The sequence below is a fragment of the Rhynchophorus ferrugineus genome, unplaced genomic scaffold (assembly GCF_030347505.1).
Source record: "Rhynchophorus ferrugineus isolate W39M unplaced genomic scaffold, kcgeb_rfMv2 rfM6, whole genome shotgun sequence".
NCBI classification, from domain to species: Eukaryota; Metazoa; Arthropoda; class Insecta; order Coleoptera; family Curculionidae; genus Rhynchophorus; species Rhynchophorus ferrugineus.
In genome coordinates, this window is record NW_027472585.1 from 40,116,031 (window position 1) to 40,143,520 (window position 27,490).

The 27,490-nt window shown below is 42.2% G+C and overlaps 1 protein-coding gene across 1 annotated transcript in view; it reads left to right on the forward strand.

Moving 5' to 3' along the window:
• Window positions 1-27,490, forward strand: part of LOC143198708 (uncharacterized) — a 113,146-nt gene that overhangs the window by 49,294 nt on the left and 36,362 nt on the right. Inside the window, exons 13-20 of the mRNA XM_076408069.1 lie at window positions 25-2,307; window positions 2,374-3,438; window positions 7,405-7,596; window positions 7,783-8,043; window positions 8,539-12,036; window positions 12,163-13,878; window positions 14,566-20,086; window positions 23,076-23,150. Of these exons, the coding sequence (XP_076264184.1) occupies window positions 25-2,307; window positions 2,374-3,438; window positions 7,405-7,596; window positions 7,783-8,043; window positions 8,539-12,036; window positions 12,163-13,878; window positions 14,566-20,086; window positions 23,076-23,150 (14,611 nt within the window). The remainder of the gene's footprint in view (window positions 1-24; window positions 2,308-2,373; window positions 3,439-7,404; window positions 7,597-7,782; window positions 8,044-8,538; window positions 12,037-12,162; window positions 13,879-14,565; window positions 20,087-23,075; window positions 23,151-27,490) is intronic.

The following is a 27,490-nucleotide window of genomic DNA, read 5'->3' on the forward strand; positions in this document are numbered from 1 at the left end:
CCTAATTCTCCTGAAGTTGCCGAGGTCGCGAAGTCTCCAATATCCGAGAAAGTCGAATCACCAGTGTCTGATAAGCCAGAACTGGCCGTAAAATTACCCATTGTAGAGAAACCGTCTGAACTTATTACTAAATCTCCTGAAGTCGTCGAGGTCGCGAAGTCTCCAATATCCGAGAGAGCCGAATCACCAGTGTCTGAAAAGTCAGAACCGGTGGTAAAATTACCCATTGTAGAGAAACTTGCTGAACTTATTCCTAAATCTCCTGAAGTTGTCGAGGTCGCGAAGTCTCCAATTTCCGAGAAAGCCGAATCACCAGTGTCTGAAAAGCCGGAATCTGTCGTAAAATTACCCATTGTAGAGAAACCGGCTGAACTTATTCCTAAATCTCCTGAAGTTGTCGAGGTCGCGAAGTCTCCAATATCCGAGAAAGCCGAATCACCCGTGTCTGAAAAGCCGGAATCTGTCGTAAAATTACCCATTGTAGAGAAACCGGCTGAACTTATTCCTAAATCTCCTGAAGTTGTCGAGGTCGCGAAGTCTCCAATATCCGAGAAAGCCGAGTCACCATTGTCTGAAATGCCAGAACCGGTCGTAAAATTACCAATTGTAGAGAAACCCTCTGAACTCATTCCTAAATCTCCTGAAGTTGCCGAGGTTGCGAAGTCTCCAATATCCGAGAAAGCCGAGTCACCATTGTCTGAAATGCCAGAACCGGTCGTAAAATTACCAATTGTAGAGAAACCCTCTGAACTCATTCCTAAATCTCCTGAAGTTGCCGAGGTCGCGAAGTCTCCGATACCCGAGAAAGCCGAATCACCAGTGTCTGAAAAGCCAGAACCGGTGGTAAAATTACCCATTGTAGAGAAACCGGCTGAACTTATTCCTAAATCTCCTGAAGTTGCCGAAGTCGCGAAGTCTCCAATATCCGAGAAAGCCGAATCACCAGTGTCTGAAAAGCTAGAACCGGTCGTGAAATTACCCATTGTAGAGAAACCTTCTGAACTCATTCCTAAATCACCTGAAGTTGCCAAGGTCTCGAAGTCTCCGATACCCGAGAAAGCCGAATCACCAGTGTCTGAAAAGCCAGAATCTGTGTCTGAAAAGCCAGAATCGGTCGTAAAATTACCCATTGTGGAGAAACCCTCAGAACTCATTCCTAAATCTCCTGAAGTTGCCGAGGTTGCGAAGTCTCCAATATCCGAGAAAGCCGAGTCACCATTGTCTGAAATGCCAGAACCGGTCGTAAAATTACCAATTGTAGAGAAACCCTCTGAACTCATTCCTAAATCTCCTGAAGTTGCCGAGGTTGCGAAGTCTCCAATATCCGAGAAAGCCGAGTCACCATTGTCTGAAATGCCAGAACCGGTCGTAAAATTACCAATTGTAGAGAAACCCTCTGAACTTATTCCTAAATCTCCTGAAGTTGCCGAGGTCGCGAAGTCTCCGATATCCGAGAAAGCCGAATCACCAGTGTCTGAAAAGCCAGAACCGGTCGTAAAATTACCCATTGTAGAGAAACCGGCTGAACTTATTCCTAAATCTCCTGAAGTTGTCGAGGTCGCGAAGTCTCCAATATCCGAGAAAGCCGAGTCACCATTGTCTGAAATGCCAGAACCGGTCGTAAAATTACCAATTGTAGAGAAACCCTCTGAACTCATTCCTAAATCTCCTGAAGTTGCCGAGGTCGCGAAGTCTCCAATATCCGAGAAAGTCGAATCACCAGTGTCTGATAAGCCAGAACCGGTCGTAAAAATACCCGTTGAAGAGAAACCCTCTGAACATATTCCTAAATCTCCTGAAGTTGCCGAGGTCACGAAGTCTCCAATATCCGAGAAAGCCGAAACAACAGTGTCTGAAAAGCCAGAACCGATCGTAAAATTACCCATTGTAGAGAAACCTTCTGAACTCATTCCTAAATCTCCTGAAGTTGCCGAGGTCGCGAAATCTCCGATATCCGAGAAAGCTGAATCACCAGTGTCTGAAAAGCCAGAACCGGTCGTAAAATTATTCATTGTAGAGAAACCCTTTGAACTCATTCCTAAATCTCCTGAAGTTGCCGAGGTCGCGAAGTCTCCAATATCCGAGATAGCCGAATCAAAAGTGTCTGAAAAGACAGAACCGGTCGGAAAACTACCCGTTGAAGAGAAACCCTCTGAACTCATTCCTAAATCTCCTGAATTTGCCGAGGTCGCGAAGTCTCCGATATCCGAGAAAGCCGAATCACCAGTGTCTGAAAAGCCAGAACCGGTCGTAAAATTGCCCATTGTAGAGAAACCCTCTGAACATATTCCTAAATCTCCTGAAGTTGCCGAGCTCACGAAGTCTCCAATATCCGAGAAAGCCGAAACAAGAGTTTCTGAAAAGCCAGAACCGATCGTAAAATTACCCATTGTAGAGAAACCTTCTGAACCCATTCCTAAATCTCCTGAAGTTGCCGAGGTCGCCAAATCTCCGATATCCGAGAAAGCTGAATCACCAGTGTCTGAAAAGCCAGAACCGGTCGTAAAATTATTCATTGTAGAGAAACCCTTTGAACTCATTCCTAAATTTCCTGAAGTTGCCGAGGTCGCGAAGTCTCCGATACCCGAGAAAGCCGAATCACCAGTGTCTGATAAGCCAGAACCGGTCGTAAAAATACCCGTTGAAGAGAAACCCTCTGAACATATTCCTAAATTTCCTGAAGTTGCCGAGGTCGCGAAGTCTCCAATATCCGAGATAGCCGAATCAAAAGTGTCTGAAAAGACAGAACCGGTCGGAAAACTACCCGTTGAAGAGAAACCCTCTGAACTCATTCCTAAATCTCCTGAAGTTGCCGAGGTCGCGAAGTCTCCGATACCCGAGAAAGCCGAATCACCAGTGTCTGATAAGCCAGAACCGGTCGTAAAAATACCCGTTGAAGAGAAACCCTCTGAACATATTCCTAAATCTCCTGAAGTTGCCGAGCTCACGAAGTCTCCAATATCCGAGAAAGCCGAAACAACAGTTTCTGAAAAGCCAGAACCGATCGTAAAATTACCCATTGTAGAGAAACCTTCTGAACTCATTCCTAAATCTCCTGAAGTTGCCGAGGTCGCGAAATCTCCGATATCCGAGAAAGCTGAATCACCAGTGTCTGAAAAGCCAGAACCGGTCGTAAAATTATTCATTGTAGAGAAACCCTTTGAACTCATTCCTAAATCTCCTGAAGTTGCCGAGGTCGCGAAGTCTCCAATATCCGAGATAGCCGAATCAAAAGTGTCTGAAAAGACAGAACCGGTCGGAAAACTACCCGTTGAAGAGAAACCCTCTGAACTCATTCCTAAATTTCCTGAAGTTGCCGAGGTCGCGAAGTCTCCAATATCCGAGATAGCCGAATCAAAAGTGTCTGAAAAGACAGAACCGGTCGTAAAAATACCCATTAAAGAGAAACCCTCTGAACCCATTCCTAAATCTCCTGAAGTTGCCGAAGTCGCGAAGTCTCCAATATCCGAGAAAGCCGAATCACCAGTGTCTGAAAAGCTAGAACCGGTCGTAAAAATACCCATTAAAGAGAAACCCTCTGAACCCATTCCTAAATCTCCTGAATTTGCCGAGGTCGCGAAGTCTCCGATATCCGAGAAAGCCGAATCACCAGTGTCTGAAAAGCCAGAACCGGTCGTAAAAATACCCATTGAAGAGAAACCCTCTGAACCCATTCCTAAATCTCCTGAAGTTGCCGAAGTCGCGAAGTCTCCAATATCCGAGAAAGCCGAATCACCAGTGTCTGAAAAGCTAGAACCGGTCGTAAAAATACCCATTAAAGAGAAACCCTCTGAACCCATTCCTAAATCTCCTGAAGTTGCCGAGGTCGCGAAGTCTCCGATATCCGAGAAAGCCGAATCACCAGTGTCTGAAAAGCTAGAACCGGTCGTAAAAATACCCATTAAAGAGAAACCCTCTGAACCCATTCCTAAATCTCCTGAAGTTGCCGAAGTCGCGAAGTCTCCAATATCCGAGAAAGCCGAATCACCAGTGTCTGAAAAGCTAGAACCGGTCGTAAAAATACCCATTAAAGAGAAACCCTCTGAACCCATTCCTAAATCTCCTGAAGTTGCCGAAGTCGCGAAGTCTCCAATATCCGAGAAAGCCGAATCACCAGTGTCTGAAAAGCTAGAACCGGTCGTAAAAATACCCATTAAAGAGAAACCCTCTGAACCCATTCCTAAATCTCCTGAAGTTGCCGAGGTCGCGAAGTCTCCGATATCCGAGAAAGCCGAATCACCAGTGTCTGAAAAGCTAGAACCGGTCGTAAAAATACCCATTAAAGAGAAACCCTCTGAACCCATTCCTAAATCTCCTGAAGTTGCCGAAGTCGCGAAGTCTCCAATATCCGAGAAAGCCGAATCACCAGTGTCTGAAAAGCTAGAACCGGTCGTAAAAATACCCATTAAAGAGAAACCCTCTGAACCCATTCCTAAATCTCCTGAAGTTGCCGAGCTCACGAAGTCTCCAATATCCGAGAAAGCCGAAACAACAGTTTTTGAAAAGCCAGAACCGATCGTAAAATTACCCATTGTAGAGAAACCTTCTGAACTCATTCCTAAATCTCCTGAAGTTGCAGAGGTCGCGAAATCTCCGATATCCGAGAAAGCTGAATCACCAGTGTCTGAAAAGCCAGAACCGGTCGTAAAATTATTCATTGTAGAGAAACCCTCTGAACTCATTCCTAAATTTCCTGAAGTTGCCGAGGTCGCGAAGTCTCCAATATCCGAGATAGCCGAATCAAAAGTGTCTGAAAAGACAGAACCGGTCGTAAAAATACCCATTAAAGAGAAACCCTCTGAACCCATTCCTAAATCTCCTGAAGTTGCCGAAGTCGCGAAGTCTCCAATATCCGAGAAAGCCGAATCACCAGTGTCTGAAAAGCCAGAACCGGTCGTAAAAATACCCATTAAAGAGAAACCCTCTGAACCCATTCCTAAATCTCCTGAAGTTGCCGAAGTCGCGAAGTCTCCAATATCCGAGAAAGCCGAATCACCAGTGTCTGAAAAGCCAGAACCGGTCGTAAAAATACCCATTAAAGAGAAACCCTCTGAACCCATTCCTAAATCTCCTGAAGTTGCCGAAGTCTCGAAGTCTCCAATATCCGAGAAAGCCGAATCACCAGTGTCTGAAAAGCCAGAACCGGTCGTAAAAATACCAATTAAAGAGAAATCCTCTGAACCCATTCCTAAATCTCCTGAAGTTGCCGAAGTCGCGAAGTCTCCAATATCCGAGAAAGCCGAATCACCAGTGTCTGAAAAGCCAGAACCGGTCGTAAAAATACCCATTAAAGAGAAACCCTCTGAACCCATTCCTAAATCTCCTGAAGTTGCCGAAGTCGCGAAGTCTCCAATATCCGAGAAAGCCGAATCACCAGTGTCTGAAAAGCCAGAACCGGTCGTAAAAATACCCATTAAAGAGAAACCCTCTGAACCCATTCCTAAATCTCCTGAAGTTGCCGAAGTCGCGAAGTCTCCAATATCCGAGAAAGCCGAATCACCAGTGTCTGAAAAGCCAGAACCGGTCGTAAAAATACCCATTAAAGAGAAACCCTCTGAACCCATTCCTAAATCTCCTGAAGTTGCCGAAGTCGTGAAGTCTCCAATATCCGAGAAAGCCCAATCACCAGTGTCTGAAAAGCCAGAACCGGTCGTAAAAATACCCATTGTGGAGAAACCCTCTGAACCCATTCCTAAATCTCCTGAAGTTGCCGAGGTCGCGAAGTCTCCGATATCCGAGAAAGCCGAATCACCAGTGTCTGAAAAGCCAGAACCGGTCGTAAAAATACCCATTAAAGAGAAACCCTCTGAACCCATTCCTAAATCTCCTGAAGTTGCCGAAGTCGCGAAGTCTCCGATATCCGAGAAAGCCGAATCACCAGTGTCTGAAAAGCCAGAACCGGTCGTAAAAATACCCATTAAAGAGAAACCCTCTGAACCCATTCCTAAATCTCCTGAAGTTGCCGAAGTCGCGAAGTCTCCAATATCCGAGAAAGCCGAATCACCAGTGTCTGAAAAGCCAGAACCGGTCGTAAAAATACCAATTAAAGAGAAATCCTCTGAACCCATTCCTAAATCTCCTGAAGTTGCCGAAGTCGCGAAGTCTCCAATATCCGAGAAAGCCGAATCACCAGTGTCTGAAAAGCCAGAACCGGTCGTAAAAATACCCATTAAAGAGAAACCCTCTGAACCCATTCCTAAATCTCCTGAAGTTGCCGAAGTCGCGAAGTCTCCAATATCCGAGAAAGCCGAATCACCAGTGTCTGAAAAGCCAGAACCGGTCGTAAAAATACCCATTAAAGAGAAACCCTCTGAACCCATTCCTAAATCTCCTGAAGTTGCCGAAGTCGCGAAGTCTCCAATATCCGAGAAAGCCGAATCACCAGTGTCTGAAAAGCCAGAACCGGTCGTAAAAATACCCATTAAAGAGAAACCCTCTGAACCCATTCCTAAATCTCCTGAAGTTGCCGAAGTCGCGAAGTCTCCAATATCCGAGAAAGCCGAATCACCAGTGTCTGAAAAGCCAGAACCGGTCGTAAAAATACCCATTAAAGAGAAACCCTCTGAACCCATTCCTAAATCTCCTGAAGTTGCCGAAGTCGTGAAGTCTCCAATATCCGAGAAAGCCCAATCACCAGTGTCTGAAAAGCCAGAACCGGTCGTAAAAATACCCATTAAAGAGAAACCCTCTGAACCCATTCCTAAATCTCCTGAAGTTGCCGAGGTCGCGAAGTCTCCGATATCCGAGAAAGCCGAATCACCAGTGTCTGAAAAGCCAGAACCGGTCGTAAAAATACCCGTTGAAGAGAAACCCTCTGAACCTATTCCTAAATCTCCTGAAGTTGCCGAGGTCGCGAAATCTCCGATATCCGAGAAAGCCGAATCACCAGTGTCTGAAAAGCTAGAACCGGTCGTAAAAATACCCATTAAAGAGAAACCCTCTGAACCCATTCCTAAATCTCCTGAAGTTGCCGAAGTCGCGAAGTCTCCAATATCCGAGAAAGCCGAATCACCAGTGTCTGAAAAGCCAGAACCGGTCGTAAAAATATCCATTAAAGAGAAACCCTCTGAACCCATTCCTAAATCTCCTGAAGTTGCCGAAGTCGCGAAGTCTCCAATATCCGAGAAAGCCGAATCACCAGTGTCTGAAAAGCCAGAACCGGTCGTAAAAATACCCATTAAAGAGAAACCCTCTGAACCCATTCCTAAATCTCCTGAAGTTGCCGAGGTCGCGAAGTCTCCGATATCCGAGAAAGCCGAATCACCAGTGTCTGAAAAGCCAGAACCGGTCGTAAAAATACCCATTAAAGAGAAACCCTCTGAACCCATTCCTAAATCTCCTGAAGTTGCCGAGGTCGCGAAGTCTCCGATATCCGAGAAAGTCGAATCACCAGTGTCTGATAAGCCAGAACAGGTCGTAAAATTACCCATTATAGAGAAACCGTTTGAACTTATTCCTAAATCTCCTGAAGTTGCAGAGGTAGCGAAGTCTCCAATATCCGAGAAAGCCGAATCACCAATGTCTGATAAGCCAGAACAGGTCGTAAAATTACCCATTGTAGAGAAACCGTTTGAACTTATTCCTAAATCTCCTGAAGTTGCCGAGGTCGCGAAGTCTCCAATATCCGAGAAAGCCGAATCACCAATGTCTGATAAGCCAGAACCGGTTGTAAAACTGCCTTTTGTAGAGAAACACTCTGAAGTCATTCCTAAATCTCCTGAAGTTGCCGAGGTCGCGAAGTCTCCGATATCCGAGAAAGTCGAATCACCAGTGTCTGATAAGCCAGAACAGGTTGTAAAATTACCCATTATAGAGAAACCGTTTGAACTTATTCCTAAATCTCCTGAAGTTGCAGAGGTAGCGAAGTCTCCAATATCCGAGAAAGCCGAATCACCAATATCTGATAAGCCAGAACAGGTCGTAAAATTACCCATTATAGAGAAACCGTTTGAACTCATTCCTAAATCTCCTGAAGTTGCAGAGGTAGCGAAGTCTCCAATATCCGAGAAAGTCGAATCACCAATGTCTGATAAGCCAGAACCGGTTGTAAAACTGCCTTTTGTAGAGAAACCCTCTGAAGTCATTCCTAAATCTCCTGAAGTTGCCGAGGTCGCGAAGTCTCCAATATCCGAGAAAGTCGAATCACCAATGTCTGATAAGCTAGAACCGGTTTTAAAACTGCCTTTTGTAGAGAAACCCTCTGAAGTCATTCCTAAATCTCCTGAAGTTGCCGAGGTCGCGAAGTCTCCAATATCCGAGAAATCTGAATCACCAGTGTCTGATAAGCCAGAACTGACCGTAAAATTACCCATTGTAGAGAAACCGTCTGAACTTATTACTAAATCTCCTGAAGTTGTCGAGGTCGCGAAGTCTCCAATATCCGAGAGAGCCGAATCACCAGTGTCTGAAAAGCTAGAACCTGTCGTAAAATTACCCATTGTAGAGAAACCGTCTGAACTTATTACTAAATCTCCTGAAGTTGTCGAGGTCGCGAAGTCTCCAATATCCGAGAAATCTGAATCACCAGTGTCTGATAAGCCAGAACTGACCGTAAAATTACCCATTGTAGAGAAACCGTCTGAACTTATTACTAAATCTCCTGAAGTTGTCGAGGTCGCGAAGTCTCCAATATCCGAGAGAGCCGAATCACCAGTGTCTGAAAAGCTAGAACCTGTCGTAAAATTACCCATTGTAGAGAAACCGGCTGAACTTATTCCTAAATCTCCTGAAGTTGTCGAGGTCGCGAAGTCTCCAATATCCGAGAAAGCCGAATCACCAGTGTCTGATAAGACAGAACAGGCCGTAAAATTACCCATTGTAGATAAACCGTCTGAACTTATTCCTAAATCTCCTGAAGTTGCCGAGGTCGCGAAGTCTCCAATTTCCGAGAAAGCCGAATCACATGTGTCTGAAAAGCTAGAACCTGTCGTAAAATTACCCATTGTAGAGAAACCGGCTGAACTTATTCCTAAATCTCCTGAAGTTGTCGAGGTCGCGAAGTCTCCAATATCCGAGAAAGCCGAATCACCCGTGTCTGAAAAGCCGGAATCTGTCGTAAAATTACCCATTGTAGAGAAACCCTCTGAACTCATTCCTAAATCTCCTGAAGTTGCCAAGGTCTCGAAGTCTCCAATATCCGAGAAAGCCGAATCACCAGGGTCTGAAAAGCCAGAATCTGTGTCTGAAAAGCCAGAATCGGTCGTAAAATTACCCATTGTGGAGAAACCCTCAGAACTCATTCCTAAATCTTCTGAAGTTGTCGAGGTCGCGAAGTCTCCAATATCCGAGAAAGCCGAATCACCAGTGTCTGATAAGCCAGAACAGGTCGTAAAATTACCCATTGTAGAGAAACCGTCTGAACTTATTCCTAAATCTCCTGAAGTTGTCGAGGTCGCGAAGTCTCCAATATCCGAGAAAGCCGAATCACCAGTGTCTGATAAGCCAGAACAGGTCGTAAAATTACCCATTGTAGAGAAACCGTCTGAACTTATTCCTAAATCTCCTGAAGTTGTCGAGGTCGCGAAGTCTCCAATATCCGAGAAAGCCGAGTCACCATTGTCTGAAATGCCAGAACCGGTCGTAAAATTACCAATTGTAGAGAAACCCTCTGAACTCATTCCTAAATCTCCTGAAGTTGCCGAGGTCGCGGAGTCTCCAATATCCGAGAAAGTCGAATCACCAGTGTCTGAAATGCCAGAACCGGTGGTAAAATTACCAATTGTAGAGAAACCCTCTGAACTCATTCCGAAATCTCCTGAAGTTGCCGAGGTCGCGAAGTCTCCAATATCCGAGAAAGCCGAATCACCAGTGTCTGATAAGCCAGAACAGGTCGTAAAATTACCCATTGTAGAGAAACCGTCTGAACTTATTCCTAAATCTCCTGAAGTTGTCGAGGTCGCGAAGTCTCCAATATCCGAGAAAGCCGAGTCACCATTGTCTGAAATGCCAGAACCGGTCGTAAAATTACCAATTGTAGAGAAACCCTCTGAACTCATTCCTAAATCTCCTGAAGTTGCCGAGGTCGCGGAGTCTCCAATATCCGAGAAAGTCGAATCACCAGTGTCTGATAAGCCAGAACCGGTCGTAAAAATACCCGTTGAAGAGAAACCCTCTGAACATATTCCTAAATCTCCTGAAGTTGCCGAGGTCGCGAAGTCTCCAATATCCGAGAAAGCCGAATCACCAGTGTCTGATAAGCCAGAACAGGTCGTAAAATTACCCATTGTAGAGAAACCGTCTGAACTTATTCCTAAATCTCCTGAAGTTGTCGAGGTCGCGAAGTCTCCAATATCCGAGAAAGCCGAGTCACCATTGTCTGAAATGCCAGAACCGGTCGTAAAATTACCAATTGTAGAGAAACCCTCTGAACTCATTCCTAAATCTCCTGAAGTTGCCGAGGTTGCGAAGTCTCCAATATCCGAGAAAGTCGAATCACCAGTGTCTGATAAGCCAGAACATGTCGTAAAATTACCCATTGTAGAGAAACCGTCTGAACTTATTCCTAAATCTCCTGAAGTTGTCGAGGTCGCGAAGTCTCCAATATCCGAGAAAGCCGAGTCACCATTGTCTGAAATGCCAGAACCGGTCGTAAAATTACCAATTGTAGAGAAACCCTCTGAACTCATTCCTAAATCTCCTGAAGTTGCCGAGGTTGCGAAGTCTCCAATATCCGAGAAAGTCGAATCACCAGTGTCTGATAAGCCAGAAGATGTCGTAAAATTACCCATTGTAGAGAAACCGTCTGAACTTATTCCTAAATCTCCTGAAGTTGTCGAGGTCGCGAAGTCTCCAATATCCGAGAAAGCCGAGTCACCATTGTCTGAAATGCCAGAACCGGTCGTAAAATTACCAATTGTAGAGAAACCCTCTGAACTCATTCCTAAATCTCCTGAAGTTGCCGAGGTCGCGGAGTCTCCAATATCCGAGAAAGTCGAATCACCAGTGTCTGATAAGCCAGAACCGGTCGTAAAAATACCCGTTGAAGAGAAACCCTCTGAACATATTCCTAAATCTCCTGAAGTTGCCGAGGTCGCGAAGTCTCCAATATCCGAGAAAGCCGAATCACCAGTGTCTGATAAGCCAGAACAGGTCGTAAAATTACCCATTGTAGAGAAACCGTCTGAACTTATTCCTAAATCTCCTGAAGTTGTCGAGGTCGCGAAGTCTCCAATATCCGAGAAAGCCGAGTCACCATTGTCTGAAATGCCAGAACCGGTCGTAAAATTACCAATTGTAGAGAAACCCTCTGAACTCATTCCTAAATCTCCTGAAGTTGCCGAGGTTGCGAAGTCTCCAATATCCGAGAAAGCCGAGTCACCATTGTCTGAAATGCCAGAACCGGTCGTAAAATTACCAATTGTAGAGAAACCCTCTGAACTCATTCCTAAATCTCCTGAAGTTGCCGAGGTTGCGAAGTCTCCAATATCCGAGAAAGCCGAATCACCAGTGTCTGGTAAGCCAGAACAGGTCGTAAAATTACCCATTGTAGAGAAACCGTCTGAACTTATTCCTAAATCTCCTGAAGTTGTCGAGGTCGCGAAGTCTCCAATATCCGAGAAAGCCGAGTCACCATTGTCTGAAATGCCAGAACCGGTCGTAAAATTACCAATTGTAGAGAAACCCTCTGAACTCATTCCTAAATCTCCTGAAGTTGCCGAGGTTGCGAAGTCTCCAATATCCGAGAAAGCCGAGTCACCATTGTCTGAAATGCCAGAACCGGTCGTAAAATTACCAATTGTAGAGAAACCCTCTGAACTCATTCCTAAATCTCCTGAAGTTGCCGAGGTCGCGAAGTCTCCAATATCCGAGATAGCCGAATCAAAAGTGTCTGAAAAGACAGAACCGGTCGGAAAACTACCCGTTGAAGAGAAACCCTCTGAACTCATTCCTAAATCTCCTGAAGTTGCCGAGGTCGCGAAGTCTCCGATATCCGAGAAAGCCGAATCACCAGTGTCTGAAAAGCCAGAACCGGTCGTAAAATTACCCATTGTAGAGAAACCCTCTGAACTCATTCCTAAATCTCCTGAAGTTGCCGAGGTCGCGAAGTCTCCAATATCCGAGATAGCCGAATCAAAAGTGTCTGAAAAGACAGAACCGGTCGGAAAACTACCCGTTGAAGTGAAACCCTCTGAACTCATTCCTAAATCTCCTGAAGTTGCCGAGGTCGCGAAGTCTCCGATATCCGAGAAAGCCCAATCACCTGTGTCTGAAAAGCCAGAACCGGTCGTAAAAATACCCGTTGAAGAGAAACCCTCTGAACATATTCCTAAATCTCCTGAAGTTGCCGAGGTCGCGAAGTTTCCAATATCCGAGAAAGCCAAATCACCCGTGTGTGAAAAGCCAGAATCTGTCATAAAATTACCCATTGTAGAGAAACCCTCTGAACTCATTCCTAAATCTCCTGAAGTTGCCGAGGTCGCGAAGTCTCCAATATCCGAGAAAGCCGAATCACCAGTGTCTGAAAAGCTAGAACCGGTCGTAAAATTACCCATTGTAGAGAAACCTTCTGAACTCATTCCTAAATCTCCTGAAGTTGCCAAGGTCTCGAAGTCTCCGATATCCGAGAAAGCCGAATCACCAGTGTCTGAAAAGCCAGAATCTGTCGTAAAATTACCCATTGTAGAGAAAACCTCTGAACTCATTCCTAAATCTACTGAAATTGCCGAGGTCGCGAAGTCTCCGATATCCGAGAAAGCCGAATCACCAGTGTCTGTAAAGCCAGAACCTGTCGTAAAATTACCCATTGTAGAGAAACCCTCTGAAATCATTCCTAAATCTCCTGAAGTTGCCGAGGCCGCGAAGTCTCCAATATCCGAGAAAGCTGAATCACCAGTGTCTGAAAAGGCAGAACCGGTCGTAAAATTACAAATTGTAGGGAAACACTCTGAAATCATTGCTAAATCTCCTAAAGTTGCCGAGGTCGCGGAGTCTCCAATATCCGAGAAAGTCGAATCACCAATGTCTGATAAGCCAGAACCGGTTGTAAAACTGCCTTTTGTTGAGAAACCCTCTGAAGTCATTCCTAAATCTCCTGAAGTTGCCGAGGTCGCGAAGTCTCCGATATCCGAGAAAGCCGAATCACCAGTGTCTGAAAAGCCCGAACCGATCGTAAAACTGCCTTTTGTAGAGAAACCCTCTAAAGTCATTCCTAAATCTCCTAAAGCTGCCGAGGTCGCGAAGTCTCCAATATCCGAGAAAGCCGAATCACAAGTGTCTGAAAAGCCTGAACAGGTCGTAAAATTATCCATTGTAGAGAAATCCTCTGAACTCATTCCTAAATATCCTGAAGTTGACGAGGTCGCAAAGTCTCCTATATCGGAGAAAGCCGAATCACCAGTGTCTGATAAGCCAGAACAGGCCGTAAAATTACCCATTGTAGAGAAACCCTCTGAACTCATTCCTAAATCTCCTGAAGTTGCCGAGGTCGCGAAGTCTCCGATATCCGAGAAAGCCGAATCACAAGTGTCTGAAAAGCCTGAACAGATCGTAAAATTATCCATTGTAGAGAAACCCTCTGAACTCATTCCTAAATCTCCTGAAGTTGCCGAGGTCGCGAAGTCTCCGATATCCGAGAAAGCTGAATCGCCAGTGCCTGAAAAGCCAGAACCGGTCGTAAAATTATCCATTGTAGAGAAACCCTTTGAACTCATTCCTAAATCTCCTGAAGTTGCCGAGGTCGCGAAGTCTCCGATATCCGAGAAAGCCGAATCACCAGCGTCTGAAAAGCCAGAACCGGTCGAAAAATTACCCATTGTAGAGAAACCCTCTGAACTCATTCCTAAATCTCCTGAAGTTGCCGAGGTCGCGAAGTCTCCGATATCCGAGAAAGCCGAATCACCAGTGTCTGAAAAGCCAGAACCGGTCGAAAAATTACCCATTGTAGAGAAACCCTCTGAACTCATTCCTAAATCTCTTGAAGTTGCCGAGGTAGCGAAGTCTCCAATATCCGAGAAAGCCGAAACACCAGTGTCTGAAAAGCCAGAACCGGTCGTAAAATTACCCATTGTGGAGAAACCCTCTGAACTCATTCCTAAATCTCCTGAAGTTGCCGAGGTCGCGAAGGCTCCAATATCCGAGAAAGTCGAATCACCAATGTCTGATAAGCCAGAACCGGTCGTAAAATTATCCATTGTAGAGAAACCCTTTGAACTCATTCCTAAATCTCCTGAAGTTGCCGAGGTCGCGAAGTCTCCGATATCCGAGAAAGCCGAATCACCAGTGTCTGAAAAGCCAGAACCGGTCGTAAAATTACCCATTGTAGAGAAACCCTCTGAACTCATTCCTAAATCTCCTGAAGTTGCCGAGGTCGCGAAGTCTCCGATATCCGAGAAAGCCGAATCACCAGTGTCTGAAAAGCCAGAACCGGTCGTAAAATTACCCATTGTAGAGAAACCTTCTGAACTCATTCCTAAATCTCTTGAAGTTGCCGAGGTAGCGAAGTCTCCAATATCCGAGAAAGCCGAAACACCAGTGTCTGAAAAGCCAGAACCGGTCGTAAAATTACCCATTGTGGAGAAACCCTCTGAACTCATTCCTAAATCTCCTGAAGTTGCCGAGGTCGCGAAGGCTCCAATATCCGAGAAAGCCGAAACACCAGTGTCTGAAAAGCCAGAACCGGTCGTAAAATTACCCATTGTAGAGAAACCCTCTGAACTCATTCCTAAATCTCTTGAAGTTGCCGAGGTAGCGAAGTCTCCAATATCCGAGAAAGCCGAAACACCAGTGTCTGAAAAGCCAGAACCGGTCGTAAAATTACCCATTGTGGAGAAACCCTCTGAACTCATTCCTAAATCTCCTGAAGTTGCCGAGGTCGCGAAGGCTCCAATATCCGAGAAAGCCGAATCACCAGTGTCTGAAAAGCCAGAATCGGTTGTAAAATTACCCATTGTGGAGAAACCCTCAGAACTCATTCCTAAATCTTCTGAAGTTGTCGAGGTCGCGAAGTCTCCATTATCCGAGAAAGCCGAATCACCAGTGTCTGAAAAGCCAGAATCTGTGTCTGAAAAGCCAGAATCGGTCGTAAAATTACCCATTGTGGAGAAACCCTCAGAACTCATTCCTAAACCTTCTGAAGTTGTCGAGGTCGCGAAGTCTCCATTATCCGGGAAAGCCGAGTCACCAGTGTCTGAAAAGCCAGAATCTGTGTCTGAAAAGCCAGAATCGGTCGTAAAATTACCCATTCTAGACAAACCCTCTGAACTCATTCCTATATCTCCTGAAGTTGCCGAGGCCGCGAAGTCTCCAATATCCGAAAAAGCCGAATCACCAGTGTCTGAAAAGCCAGAACCTGTCGTAAAATTACCCATTCTAGACAAACCCTCTGAACTCATTCCTATATCTCCTGAAGTTGCCGAGGCCGCGAAGTCTCCAATATCCGAAAAAGCCGAATCACCAGTGTCTGAAAAGCCAGAACCTGTCGTAAAATTACCCATTCTAGACAAACCCTCTGAACTCATTCCTATATCTCCTGAAGTTGCCGAGGCCGCGAAGTCTCCAATATCCGAAAAAGCCGAATCACCAGTGTCTGGAAAGCCAGAACCTGTCGTAAAATTACCCATTCTAGACAAACCCTCTGAACTCATTCCTAAATCTTCTGAAGTTGCCGAGTCCGCGAAGTCTCCAATATCCGAAAAAGCCGAATCACCAGTGTCTGAAAAGCCAGAACCTGTCGTAAAATTACCCATTCTAGACAAACCCTCTGAACTCATTCCTAAATCTCCTGAAGTTGCCGAGGTCGCAAAGTCTCCTATATCGGAGAAATCCGAATCACCAGTGTCTGCTAAACCAGAACAGGTCGTAAAATTACCCATTGTAGAGACACCCTCTGAACTCATTCCTAAATCTCCTGAAGTTGCCAAGGTCTCGAAGTCTCCAATATCCGAGAAAGCCGAATCACCAGTATCTGAAAAGCTAGAACCGGTCGTAAAATTACCCATTGTTGAGAAACCGGCTGAACTTATTCCTATACCTCCTGAAGTTGTCGAAGTCGCGAAGTCTCCAATATCCGAGAAAGCCGAATCACCAGTGTCTGAAAAGCCAGAACCGGTCGTAAAAATACCCGTTGAAGAGAAACCCTCTGAACACATTCCTAAATCTCCTGAAGTTGCCGAGGTCGCGAAGTCTCCAATATCCGAGAAAGCCGAAACAACAGTGTCTGAAAAGCCAGAACCGGTTGTAAAATTACCAATTGTAGAGAAACCCTCTGAACTCATTCCTAAATCTCCTGAAGTTGTCGAGGTCCCGAAGTCTCCAATATTCGAGAAAGCCGAATCACCAGTGTCTGTAAAGCCAGAACCTGTCGTAAAATTACCCATTGTAGAGAAACCCTCTGAAATCATTCCTAAATCTCCTGAAGTTGCCGAGGCCGCGAAGTCTCCAATATCCGAAAAAGCCGAATCACCAGTGTCTGAAAAGCCAGAACCGGTCGTAAAATTACCCATTGTAGAGAAACCCTCTGAACTCATTCCTATATCTCCTGAAGTTGCCGAGGTCGCGAAGTCTCCAATATCCGAGAAAGCCGAATCACCAGTGTCTGAAAAGCCAGAACCGGTCGTAAAATTACCCATTGTAGAGAAACCCTCTGAACTCATTCCTAAATCTCCTGAAGTTGCCGAGGTCGCGAAGTCTGCAATATCCGGGAATGTTGAATCGCCAATATCTAAAAAGCCAGAACTAGTCCATGTACTGAAATCACCTGCTATTGAGAAACCTTCTGAACTTATTCCCAAGTCTCCTGAAGTTGTCGAGGTCGCAAAATCTGCAATTTCCGAGAAAGTCGAATCACGGGTATCTAAAAAGCCCAAACCAGTCGATATACTAAAATCACCTGCTGTTGAAAAACCATCTGAACTCATTGCTAAATCTGCCGAACTGGTCGATATCGTGAAATCTCCAGTATCGCAGAAAGCCGAATCACCAGTGATTGAAATACCTGAATCTCTTGCAACTGATTCTTATTCGTCCAGTTCAAGGATTCTTGAACGTATATTGATAAGAGAATCAATGCTTACTGAGAAAATATCCGAAAGCATAGCTGATCCCCTTGGTACTGTCGAATATATGAAAGCTCCCAAAACTCAAAAGAGTGTGGTTCAATCCCCATTGGTGGTTCCTGAATCGACCCTGTTAATAGATGATGTAATATCACGAATAGCTGAAATACCCGAGTCGGCTATGTCTTTGGAATCACAATTAAGCGTGGCTGAATCTTCTATCATTGAGAAATTTGCGGAGACGTCTAGTGAAATATCCACTTCTTTGGAATTAACAAAATCTGCGATATCTGACCAGTTTAGGTCTGTGGTATTTGAAAAGACAGAGGCTACTGTTACGACAAAAGACCTGTCCGAGAAGTTGCCCATTATTGTCAGAACTTCAGAATTTGTTGATAAGTCCGATACTCTTGCGAAATTGTCAAAATCCGAAAAGGGGTTTTCTAAAATACCCAAGCTAGTTCCTCTAAAATCTCCACTTACAGATATACCCGTTGATGAAGCATTCAAACCTGCAATATTTGAAATTGAGAAACCTCCAGCAATTGAAAATATTGAACTTTTGACTGAGGAGAAAGTTCCTATAACTTATGGTGGTATAGTCGACGAACCAATTACAATTGAGAAGTCCCCGGTCTTTGAGAAACCCACTGTAGTATCACAATCTTTTGATGTAGTCAAGTGCCCGATTCTGGAGCAATCTCCTTCTGCCACCGATCAGGATACGGAAAAGAGTGAATCCCCCGTATCCGTATTAATCGAAAGGCACGAACCAGAATCATCTGAAATAGTCTTGGAGGATTATAAGACGCAAGAGAAAACCGATCGTTTAATTACATCAACAGAGTCTGTTTCTGTGTGCGAGTACGAAGATATTAAACAAATGGTTGTTGAAACGGAAGAGGTATCAGTATCAAAACATTCAAGACAAAGTAGAAGATTACCTGTTTTACAGACAAGAGTCCGGACGAAAGCGCCAGAGACCGGTAGGTCTCTTGTAGGTGAGGAAATAGAGCCATCAAAGAAAATAACAAAGTTAAAGGGCAGATCCCTTCAACAAGCCGATAATAAATTGAGTTCTGAAAGAGTAGATAGCAAATCAGTGTATACGAGTCGTGGCGTTGTGAAAGAAAGTAAACAGGCTACAAACGTTTATAAAAAACGTGAGATTTCAACAACGAAGTCGAAATATTCAAAGGAAAGCGAATCGAGAATTACAGACGTTAAATCGTACAAATATAAACTAACCGATTCGCAGAGTCCCACCAAACTCAGTCCTAAAAGAAGAAGTATGGCCTCGAGAACGTCACACGATATCGACTTACTCTCTTCAGAATCCGACCTCGACATGTTTTCGACATCGAAGTTCTCAAGATACAAATATTCGCCTACCAACATCAACATGTCGGGAGATTTGCTGGAGGTCACGCTCCAACAGGTCAAAGCGAAACCGAGAAGGGAGCCCGGACGTTCGCCGAAATCCTACAGTCCGAAAAGAACAAGTAGGCCTAAAGCATTGAAAGCGGGAAGTGATGCTGACATTAGCTCTGACGATGAGAATAAAATATTCATGGATAGAGAGAAAGTTTCGCGAAGAACTTCGAAATCTCGTTCAGCCAAGTCACCAATTACGACTAGCTCGAGGCACTTGGATACCTCCAAACACTCATACAAGGCGTCGAGCGGTGACAGTATATCTGGTGTATCGGCCACAACGTCTCCAATCAAAAAACACGCGTATCTGAAAAGAACGAGCGAACCCGTTGACATTAAACGGATTCAGTCATCACCGAAGAAGTATGACACTCGAGTTTACGGGTATATGATGTCGACGGTTTCGAGAGACATGAAAATTGACAAGGCTCATGTAAGAGAAAAAAGAGAAATGGATAATATTAACCAAAAATTAAGGAGCACAACGAAATTGACTCAGCAGAGACAACAACAGAAAAGTCACAAGCCTCGGTCGAGGGAAAAGTCGCCCCATGATGACAAGCCTAGATATAGGCATTCCTATGAGCGGGAAACGGCCTCATCCGAATCGAAGAAAGTCCATTCCAGAGAGGGAACTCCGGTTAAAACTATCCGAAGCAAAGAACGAAAAGTAAGTGAAACTAAGAGCACCAGTCGCTCCGAATCTCGTGTGCATAGTACTCCCACCTCGGAAGAAAAAAAGATAAGTCACGCGTACAGTAAATCAATTAAAATCGCGGAAGATCAAAATAAAATAGCAACAATCGATACGGTGTCTAGTCTAGATCATAGCGATACGGAAATAAAGGTATATAAAACCGATTATAGCGCCATAGCGGAAATGCGTAAAGCCAGTCCGTCTCCAACTAAATTAAAACGCACAATCTTAAGTGAACATATCAAAAAATATCCTTCCCTATCCAAACAACCGTCCCAAAAATACGAAACCGATAAAACCGTCCAATTTTCCGACCGTGTTCGGAGCCAGTCGGTCATTTCGACGCCTTACCAAGACGTTCAAGAGGAAGACAAGAAAAGCACGTCTCCCTCCTCACTTCCTGGTAGTCCAATTAGGGTGCGGTCTGCCAATGGAGGTACCAAAATGATCACTTCCGAAGTATTTACCCGAACCCAAAACAATTCCGGCTCTATCGAGGTTGTTTATCGGCAGCCATACGAAAACATCAGACGAGTTGCTTCTCTTTTAAAGAACGAAACCGAAATGTCGCTCATCGACACCACAGATTCGAGCTTATCCGAATCTGTAGCGTTACCAAGCAGTCCATCTGACCACGAGGTCAGTTCCGATGCCAATGGCAAATTCAAATCTGTATCACCAACTTCACCATGGCACCGAAAATCTCTAGAAAACGCCCATAGGGTTTCCGACTTGATCACTTGCGCCCTATCACTTGGGGAAGCCTTCCACCACGGCGAAGATCCCAGTTTGATTCTCGCAAGACAGATGGTGCTGGCACAGTACGATCGAAAACCTATGGACGAACAAGGCCAAAGAACCGAAGGACTTTCGCCAATTTTAAGTGTCGAAGCAGTATCTCCTCCAAGAAAAGAATACAAGACTTCTTACGAAGATGTGAAGTTGGAAGGGGATACTACACCAGGTAACACACCTTCAGTGCTACCTGATATACCGATGACATCCCACAGCATGGCTTCTCGAATAGACCTATCTGAAGAGGTATAACTGTTCAACAATGTAGTTTTTGCTTCTGTATAAATATCTGCTATGCCCACATCTAGTTGCATGATTAATGTTCTTATTTCGTTTTATCATTTATTTAATAAAGGTAAGTTAGAATTATTTAAGATATTGATGTACTGTTCTTAATGAACACCCTCACACTTCTGATTATATTTCAAATAACACAAATAATATACATATAAATATTTTGTACATCAATATTAAATATCACAGAAAATGGGATACATGATGAAGCGCTAAATATAACTCATTTAAAATATATTGAATTGTTATAGATTGAACAAAGGGCTGATCGTCGATATGTCGCTCACAGTAAATATCCCTGAGATAAATATAACATCTGAAGCTGAAGAAGAAGATGATGGCCATCTTCCGGTGAATTTTTCGGAACAATTAACGGATGTGGAGGATATTGCTGATGATGTTAACAATTCGATAGTTTCAATAAATAAGAAGAAAAATAAATTAAAAATAAAATTGCCTGAAGATTCTTCTGCTTTTACGGACGTAGAGGATTTTGATGCATCTTCAGATGAACAAGAGGTTGATCTTGTGGAACACGAAAAGCCTTTGACACTGAAAGAACTTGACTTTGAAGTGCCGATTACTGAGGAAAGCTACCAGAAACAGACAAAGGGCATAAGAGGTAGGAAAAAAGTGAGAACACAGACGCAGACAAGACAAAAAAATTTCTATCAGTTGAGCTGTATGCATAATACAGTTGATGCAAATACAGATATAGAAGCATATGAAACTGACGATGACGTATATGATGCTGAACATATTCCAGATGTTGAAATGGATTTAGGAGCTTGCGGTATACAAGACTTTATTTCTGACACCACAGTGCCTGTTGTTCCTTTCTCAACAGATTCATTTCAATTTCGAAATGATGCTAAAATCAGGGGATCATCTACGTTAGATGTACCATTTAATGAACAGGAAGCATATACAGACATTGAAGAGATTGATTCCGATAGTGATGAAAATATAACAAAGCGGAAGAACAAAAAAACCAGGAAATATAAAAATTCCATGATTGACACTATATTGACAGATGTAGAAGACCTATATATTTCTGATAATATTACACGGTCTAATAAAAGAACTGAAAAAATGAGACGTAATAACAGGATTGCTTTAAACAGGGCTCAATCGGGATTTTTGGAATCGGATGATGATGAGCCAGAGATATTTCCGTTTCCGCTTTGTAAACAAGTTACTAAGAAACATAACGTTGCTCTAGAGATCCCAACGATTGACATAAACACTCTAACAGATGAAGAAGAATTTCAGAGTGATATAGAGCAAGAACAAACGGACGTGGATGTAATTGATGAACGTGCTCTCGAGGATAGATTAAGAGAGATTGCTTCTTGTTATAGCGAAGTGAGAGACGCGGTAAACAGATTTAAAGCAAGAACTCGTCGTTATACTGTCAGTACTGAACCGAAAGCCGATTCACACAGCGAATCTACTGACGAAGATAAGTTTCAAACTGATAGTGTTGAAGAAAATGACGAGAATCCTGAGTTAGCTTCATATAAAATAAAATTTAGCCCTTCAAATTCAAACTTTAAGTCAGGTGATAGTAATCTTAAAGTTCCAACGGATAGCATAGATGATCCCTTAACTGACTATGAAAGTATCGAGGAGGAAACCGACAGCCATAACAGAAAATTACCTCTGGCTATATTGCAACATGTTCCCACCGACGAGGAAGATATTTCTGGTGATGACTTGGAGGTGAGGGATTTTCCAGATATTAGTTTACCTAATACAGTGAGAAATTTAATGCTCATACAGGAAAATAATTCTTTAATCCCCACTGTTAGTATATTTCCATTAGATTCCGGTGATACTCTCGATGATGAGCAAGAACCGGAACTGGAAAACCTGACAGACGAGGAAAATATATCCGAATATGAGGAAACATCTTACTTGTATCCGGTAGATGAAGCTAACAGAGCTCCTACACCAGATTTACCTATTTTAGAGGGAGGCATGGTGACAATGAGCGAAGCAGCAAACAATAGATACAACAATCCATCACACAACAATATAAAAGATTGTTACACGGACACCGAGGAGGTTATCCTCGATCGAAAGCAGAGACGTAAGCGAGCTCCGAAGTTCAAAGATTTGCACGAGAGGGAAGCGATATTTGGGCTGAAATTATCAGCAAATATCCTAGACCAATCTGGTGTTGCTGATACTGTGCAATCTTCTCCTGTTGGTCATAATTATGTAGCTATGCCTTTTGATGATTCTTCTCTTTACTTGAAACCAATTAATACTATCAATAGCCCCGTAACAACTGATGAGAGTGATGATTTGTCCACTGATTTCACTCAAAACTATGTTCATAATGACACCAAGGAATCTTCATTAGAACCTAACGTTTGTGTGGAGTTGGACAAAATTAAACTCACCTCCTCTGAAGATGTAATGTATTTAAAGGGTGGTGGCTATATCGACGCACATGTGGATGTGACATATCGCGAAGAATATACGCGAAGATTGACATTCTTAAATACGGATCTTAAAGGGAATGTCATATTTGATTTTAACCACTATTTGGTGGCTTGTGCACTTGGAGGTAACCCCCAAATTTATTACTTAGTTATTTTAGTATCGATTTATTAACTTTACAAATTAAAGTTACGCTCAAGTATAGTTATAAGAGTTGATTAATTAGCAACTAGTTTAAGTTAATTGTAATTTAGGCTCACTTGATTATGCTACGACGTAAGTAAAACTAATTTTTTTTTAAGCATGTAGATGTAACACTTAATGTGTGTGCGAGTGCTTCGTTCAAATTAACACACAACAATGTCACAATTATCTGTACAGTACCTTGGTATTTAATGTATTAATTGTTTCTACAGAATGGGAAGCCTCAAAAGAGTCAACAGACACCACCGAATCTAAAGCAGTAATTGCAACAGACGCAGCACAGTCAGGTAGGATTGAATCATTTTCGTAACTCTTTTAGACAGTCTTGAAGCTGTCATAGAACAACTGTCGATGATGGGGGTAAACCTAGTTGTTCTATATTTTAGTACATAACACAACATACACTATTACCGTACTTTATATTGATTAGTTTTCATGAAAATATCATGTGATAAAGAGGTGCAAAATAGTTTATGTTGAAAAATAGCCCTAAAATCATCAACGTTTTGATACAATTAATGTTCAAAAGTCGCTTAAAAAAATGAAAATCATACTCAAATGGTTTTGGGGCTATTATAAGTGTTCTAAACAATTGGCAGCTAAGAAACTATTAAGTTACACAATAAAATTAAGAGTATAAAACAGGTAAAAAAATTGGATAGGATCATCCTCATCAATCATCTTTTATTTTCGATATTTTGTTTCGATTTTTATTTTAATTAAACAGAGATAACTGAGAAGTCAAAGCCAGAGAGTGCTGTGGGTGCAACATTTGTTTTCAAATCTATAGCTTCTGTTTATAATGTGAACATATGCTAGCGCTTGATATTTTCAAAATTGTTCCTGATTCTTTTATTAGTATATACTTATATATATTTTTTAGTTTCTATCGTACTATTTTGCGATTCATTATTACACGTGGCTAATATAACTCAGAGCATGAGCATGTAAGAGGAATTTTGAATTGCACTCAGAGTATTTTGTTTTTTTGTTCGTTTTCTTTAAGTTGTCTCTTTTAGTTTACAAAACTCGAGAACAGTTTTAGCTAGAAAACAAATACAATACATTATTGTTGTCGATCATCGTTATAATAGTTTAAGAGCTAGCAACGTTTTTGAGAGAGAATTTCGTGTAAGCTGATCTTTTGACATATCATCTCTTTCTGTCTCTCTGTCAGCCCTCGACAAATCTGGCCAGCGGCAGGGGTTGCGTTTACCAGTGTTCATCGTACCTGTACAGGTAAAATGATTAAATTTACTTTTTAAATTAATTAAGAATGGATGATTTTTCTAAAAATTACTTTTAATGGACTTAACGAAAACGTTTAATTCATTATCAGACATCTTTATGATTGTTCTGTAATTTCTATATGATATTATTTAAGTATCAAAATATCTAAAATTAATTTGCCAGACAATAATATTAATAAGACACACCGATTCAGCCCGGAAAAGTACAGCAGTACAAGGGTGGTAAGAGAGGTAGTTACAAAGTAAATTACTAAGAAACCGTTTAAAAATCCTTAAATTAAGTTTCGTAATAATATAACCTTATAATAATTAAATATAAATACTAAAAAGAAGAAATAATATTAGAAATAATATTAAAAAAATATATGATTGAAAGTTTGAAAATTAAATTTTTTTATTTCAGAAGCTTTAATCCTTGGGCAGGGTTTATAAAAATATACTTTTCTCATTCTATAATAGTGTCACAAAAACGGATGCATCTTGATCATCATCTATAAGGTTGCTCCCTTCAAGCTTTCTAAAATTGTCGTCTATTAAGGTGTAGTATTTATGAATGCCAACTTTTTTGTTTTGATACTTAAATTCTCTTTCTGAAATGTTTGAATTTTTTTTCGACATGTATCTGACTGAGGTTGGCATTTTATTTCTTTTTCTAGATCATTATTGATACGTCGCAACGAATAGACAACAACAAGCAGCATTTATTTTTTATAACATCTATTAATAACACTATATGATTGAAGTTATCTTTAAAAGTGTAAAAAGTGTTTATTAAAATATCAAAAGTTACTGCAAGAAAATATCAATATTTTTTTTCTCCGATATGTGATAAACATCTCTCTAAAATATATTTTTTTAAATATCGAAATCGACATATCGATATTTTTAAGGTATCGATATTTTTCTCGATTTCTACTGACAGCGCTCTTTTAACATACCTGTTTTAATTTCCGGACTTAGTCAGTGTACAAGAGAATTATTGTCTGGAAAATTGTACGTATTTTGATACTTAAGTAATGTCATATAAAAATTACAGCCATACCGAAATAATTTGATTTTTTTAATAAATTAAAAGTAGCGTCTGATACATTATAAATAATCATAAAATTGAGCGATCAATTAAATATTTTTAACAAGCCTATCAAAAATAATTAAAAAAATTATCTATTCTTAGTTATATTAAAAATTGAGTATTTTTACGTGTACAGGTACGATGCGTACTGGCAAACGTAACCCCTGCCGTCAGCCAGGTGTCTTGGGTGCTGACCAAGAAAGTGAAAGACACGATATGTCAAAAGATTGCCTTACTTCAAATTCTTGTTTTCTTTGGGTTGCTAGCTCCCATACTATAACACGTCGTATTAAATTGGCATTAGCACCGCTATCAATGTAGATCTAAATTAAATATTTTCAATTTTATCATTCATTACTCATCAACTATTTACATAACTCGACGCCAAAAATGAAATCCCTTTTGGACAATTTAAACAAATATTCTTACTACAGCTTGGTTAATGCGTTCTCTATCTAATCGTACTCACATGTTGTTTCACCAGATCCCGGATCAAGTGATTCCCAATATATTTCGTATGAAAGTGTGGTATTAGAAACCAATCGACAAATATCCCCCGGCCCTCCATCCACTTCCAAGCCCCTATATAAAACCACCTCTTATACGCAGATTGACGCTATATTAGACAAGATGTTGGAGGACGCCGAGGAACAGGAAAAGAAGTTGTTCGGTTTGGATTTGGACGTGCTGGAACCGCATGATCAGTGCGTGAACACTTTGGAGCTTGTTCCTAGTTCCGACGCTCTCATTGAGGTACCGATTAAAAAATCGATAAAAGTTCCGAAAAAACAACCGAAAGTTTATGAAGCCACTCAGAGTATTGTCTTAAATCAACGGGATGAGAATCCGTACGAAATGATGGCTTTCGGTGACGTTAACAAGGAAATACCCACTGACGAGCACGAGTATGATTTAATCCGATTCGAAGATCCTGCAGATGTTATTAAAGATGTTGAGACGCCGGGCCACGAAATAATATCTGTCCCGGTGGAGGGCGACGAAGCCTGCTTGCTTCTCGGATATTTGGACGAACATTATTTCGACAAACCTTATACCAGTCATTATACCATAAAGTTTAATAAAGTCCCTACAGCCTCCAGTGAAACACTAGACGGGGATAATAGTGGTTCCGAGATAACAGAGAATCCCAAGGAACACGCTGATCCCGTCGAGTTGGATTACGAGCCAATAGAGACACAAAATATCAATGATTTTAATTATCAGTTGCATGATAATGCAGCTGAAGCCAGTGATATTTGGTGGGAAGGTACGTATAGGAACCTCAGCATCGTGCCGGAAGAAGACGAAGAGAATCTCAGTATGTTAAGTAGCATCTATTCAAATGCAAACAAACGGGAGATATCCCGACCATATCCGCCATTGATAATAAGTGACGAGAATGAGGAACGAGTACCTTTGGTGGATTCCCAACAGTCATCATTAGATAGGAGTACTTCTAGTTCCTCGATAAGTACCGATGAGGGTTCTTACGAGTTACCCGATAAGACAGTGAAGGCGGAGGTGAAGTTGTTAGTAAAAACTGTTGATAAAGGCAAAGAAGCTATCGAAATACGTTCAGTGCGAGAGTTCATGGATGATAGTCGCAAGGTTCCCTCGAAAAATAGAGACGAAAAGAAATTGAAGAATAAGAGCATGACGTTGCCGTCGCGCTTGACCGAAACTTTCTTCAATATCGGTAACAAATTGTCTACATTTTTAGACTCGTCGAAGAAGTCAACATCTTATGACACCTTGCTGGCTGATAAAAAATCGACAAAGTTAAACGAGCAATATAAGTCTTCAAATAAACCAACTTTCACTCTACCCAGGCTGTTCGTTAAAACTAATAATGATGCGGATGATAACATACACAGTGATGTGGTAATAACAAACGAGCATCCAAGCCGAAGAAAATCTGAACTGGTTGCTGTTAATAACGAGAAATTTCCGCTCGAATTCGATCATAATAAACCTAGGGGAAAGATCGATCTCTTCGCAAATCCTCCTTTCTATCCCATGTACACTGATTACGAACAGATATCATTCCCGTCGAATCCTACCTCTCACGTCCGCGCTCCCTTACTGGATACAATATATCCATCTCCCGCCTATTGCGATTGGCTACCACAGTTAGAAGATGGTAAAGGTAACTACTTTTGCCGTGTCTAATCGCCAGTTGCATGCTGTGTTATTTTCAGTTTTTTAAAGTTGTAGTTAGTTTTTCCTTTAACTAACTAATCGTGCATTAACCCAAGTTTTCTGCAGTAAGAATATTTTTGGTTGATTTCAAAGGTTACTTTTAAGG